The sequence below is a fragment of the Apis dorsata genome, unplaced genomic scaffold (assembly GCF_000469605.1).
Source record: "Apis dorsata unplaced genomic scaffold, Apis dorsata 1.3 scaffold_739, whole genome shotgun sequence".
Lineage (NCBI taxonomy): Eukaryota > Metazoa > Arthropoda > Insecta > Hymenoptera > Apidae > Apis > Apis dorsata.
In genome coordinates, this window is record NW_006263900.1 from 97,587 (window position 1) to 99,922 (window position 2,336).

General features: G+C 29.1%; 1 protein-coding gene across 4 annotated transcripts in view; it reads left to right on the top strand.

Annotated features, from left to right (window-relative positions):
- LOC102670957 overlaps nt 1-2,336 on the top strand; it is a 20,238-nt gene that overhangs the window by 1,241 nt on the left and 16,661 nt on the right. For all 4 annotated transcript variants that reach the window (XM_031513787.1, XM_031513785.1, XM_031513788.1 and 1 more), the window contains exons 2-4: nt 545-1,178; nt 1,259-1,591; nt 1,677-2,107. In XM_031513787.1, the coding sequence (XP_031369647.1) occupies nt 1,520-1,591; nt 1,677-2,107 (503 nt within the window). In that variant the 5' untranslated portion in view covers nt 545-1,178; nt 1,259-1,519. The remainder of the gene's footprint in view (nt 1-544; nt 1,179-1,258; nt 1,592-1,676; nt 2,108-2,336) is intronic.

Sequence of the window (2,336 nt, forward strand, 5' to 3'; positions counted from 1 at the left end):
ATTATATTTATTATTATTATTCTTATTTATTATTTATTATTATTTCTGATTTTTAGATACATTTGCTTTGATTTATTTTTGTGCTTCTTATTTCTATTTCGCAGATTTTGTTTTCGATGCATAGTAATAATTAATAAGAGTTTAGTGATTATACAAAAAAAAATTTTTTTCATCTAAAAAAAGAAAAAAAATATCAACTTAATGAATATTTATTAATAACAAATCAATAGTTTGTTAATAACAAGTTTTAATTAATTATGGGTGTGGAAAAATTAAATATTTTATAATATATGATTCCGTAAAAGAAATTTAGTAATAATATTTAGTAATGAAGTTATCAAATCAAATCCAAAACGACATAAATATTCATTTGTATGCTGATTCTATTTTCATTCTTTTTACATGTATTCATATATTTTAGTATATTCAATGAAATTCAATGTTAAATTCTTATTAGATCTTATCTAAATGATTAAAAAATAAAAGATTCTACAATTATTCAGATGGTATTTGAAACTTCAGATTGTTTCGTTTTGCGTTACAGAGACGCAGCTTATAAATCAATGGTTGATCGAAGAAAAAAGATTATTGATATGAAGGAGAATAGAGAAGAAAATATAGGATAGAGATGTGGTATTCAAATTTTATATGGATGATTACCCAACTATATAAAAATTTTCAAATAAAATTTAATTAATAATTACATGATATATTTGAAGAATATATAAATGTTGATTAAAGTATCATATTATTTCAGTGATCTGGATTAAAAAAGAAAGTAAAATTAATATTGTATTGTGACACATTTGAATTTCTTTTCTTTTTTTCAATTTTTTAATTGATATATTGTAAAAAAAGAAGTGCTGATTGTTACGTGAATAATAGAAAAGAAAGTAAAAAAGCAAGAAATAAAAGTGAAAAAAAATTGGAGATAAAACAAATACAAAAAAAGAAAGAAAGCGGACGAACATTATATAAAAACGTAATAAAAAGGAAGAAAAAGAAAAAAAAGAATAATTGAAGAAGAAAGAAAGGGTGGCATTACGAGGACCAAATAAAAGAGCCTCGTGACGGAGGGGCTTCGTACGGCCCTGGCGCGACTGCGGCATTGCACCCCCACAGGGGGTTCTTTGCCAAACTCACCAAACTCCCCTTCTACACCGGAACATAAAAATCACGTAAGTATCAGAAAATAAAATAGAAATGGATTGAAATATAAAAAGTGATAAAAATTATTTTTTTATTGATTTGAAAACAGGGATGTCTGGTGGATGGTCGTGGATCAAACCGTAGAAGCAATGGCAATTCAAGAAATAACGATGGAACCGATTCAACAACAACTGAATCACAGTCACAATCGCAAACATCACGTGTTTCTAATGCCACGCATCGTTATAATGGAACAGAAAATTCTCGCGAAACTGATTTATTATCGCATGCTGCCTCTGCATTACGGAGATTGCACTTTAAATCTGCAGGTGGAAGTCGAAGTTGCCGTACTGTTCCAAAAGTTGTCGTTATGGGATCGAGTACTGCTTCCGAAACAACAATTAATACTAGCACTGATAGTGCTAATACAATGCTCACAATGGTAAAATTATAGAAATTAAAATTATGCTATGCATAAGAAAATAAAAATATAATTAAGAATGAAGAAAATATATCTGATTGTATAGGTGACAACAACGGATGGAGAACAACCAGATGACAGTTTTGATTTAATGGACATTCCATCGGAGATGTCACCATCAACTGCTGCTGCATCATCAATGAATGTACCATTATCTGAACCAATTTTATCGGCTCCACTTCCTTCATCTCCGCCAATTCCATCTTCTTCTTCTCCATCGATTGAATATTCGACTGAAGATGAGAAAGGATTTAAAATGTGTCCACCGTTAACTGGCACTGATTTGAAATCAGATATTCCTATTACTTGCCTTGATATTCGTGCATCTAGTATTTCAAATCTTCTTGATGAAACCGATGCTCCTTCAATTGATTCAACGCCTATTATAATCCATAGTACTGTCAATGAGACTATCAGGGTATCTGTTTCCGGAAGAACCCCACCTCTTCCAGACCTTCGAACAACAGATTTTTTTAGGTTTGTATCATCTTTTTCTTTACATTTTCGTCCATTTTTTTTCCTTTTTATTATTCTTCTTTAGAAAATAACTAGACATAAAAGTATGGATAGTATTTGATATCCTATTTCATATCATGTATTTTTGTAATTAGGCATATCTATAAACACATCTATAATCGAATTACATAACTAAAAAAAAAAAAAAAACAAATGAATATATAGATTATGATTAAATAGAGCAATGTGA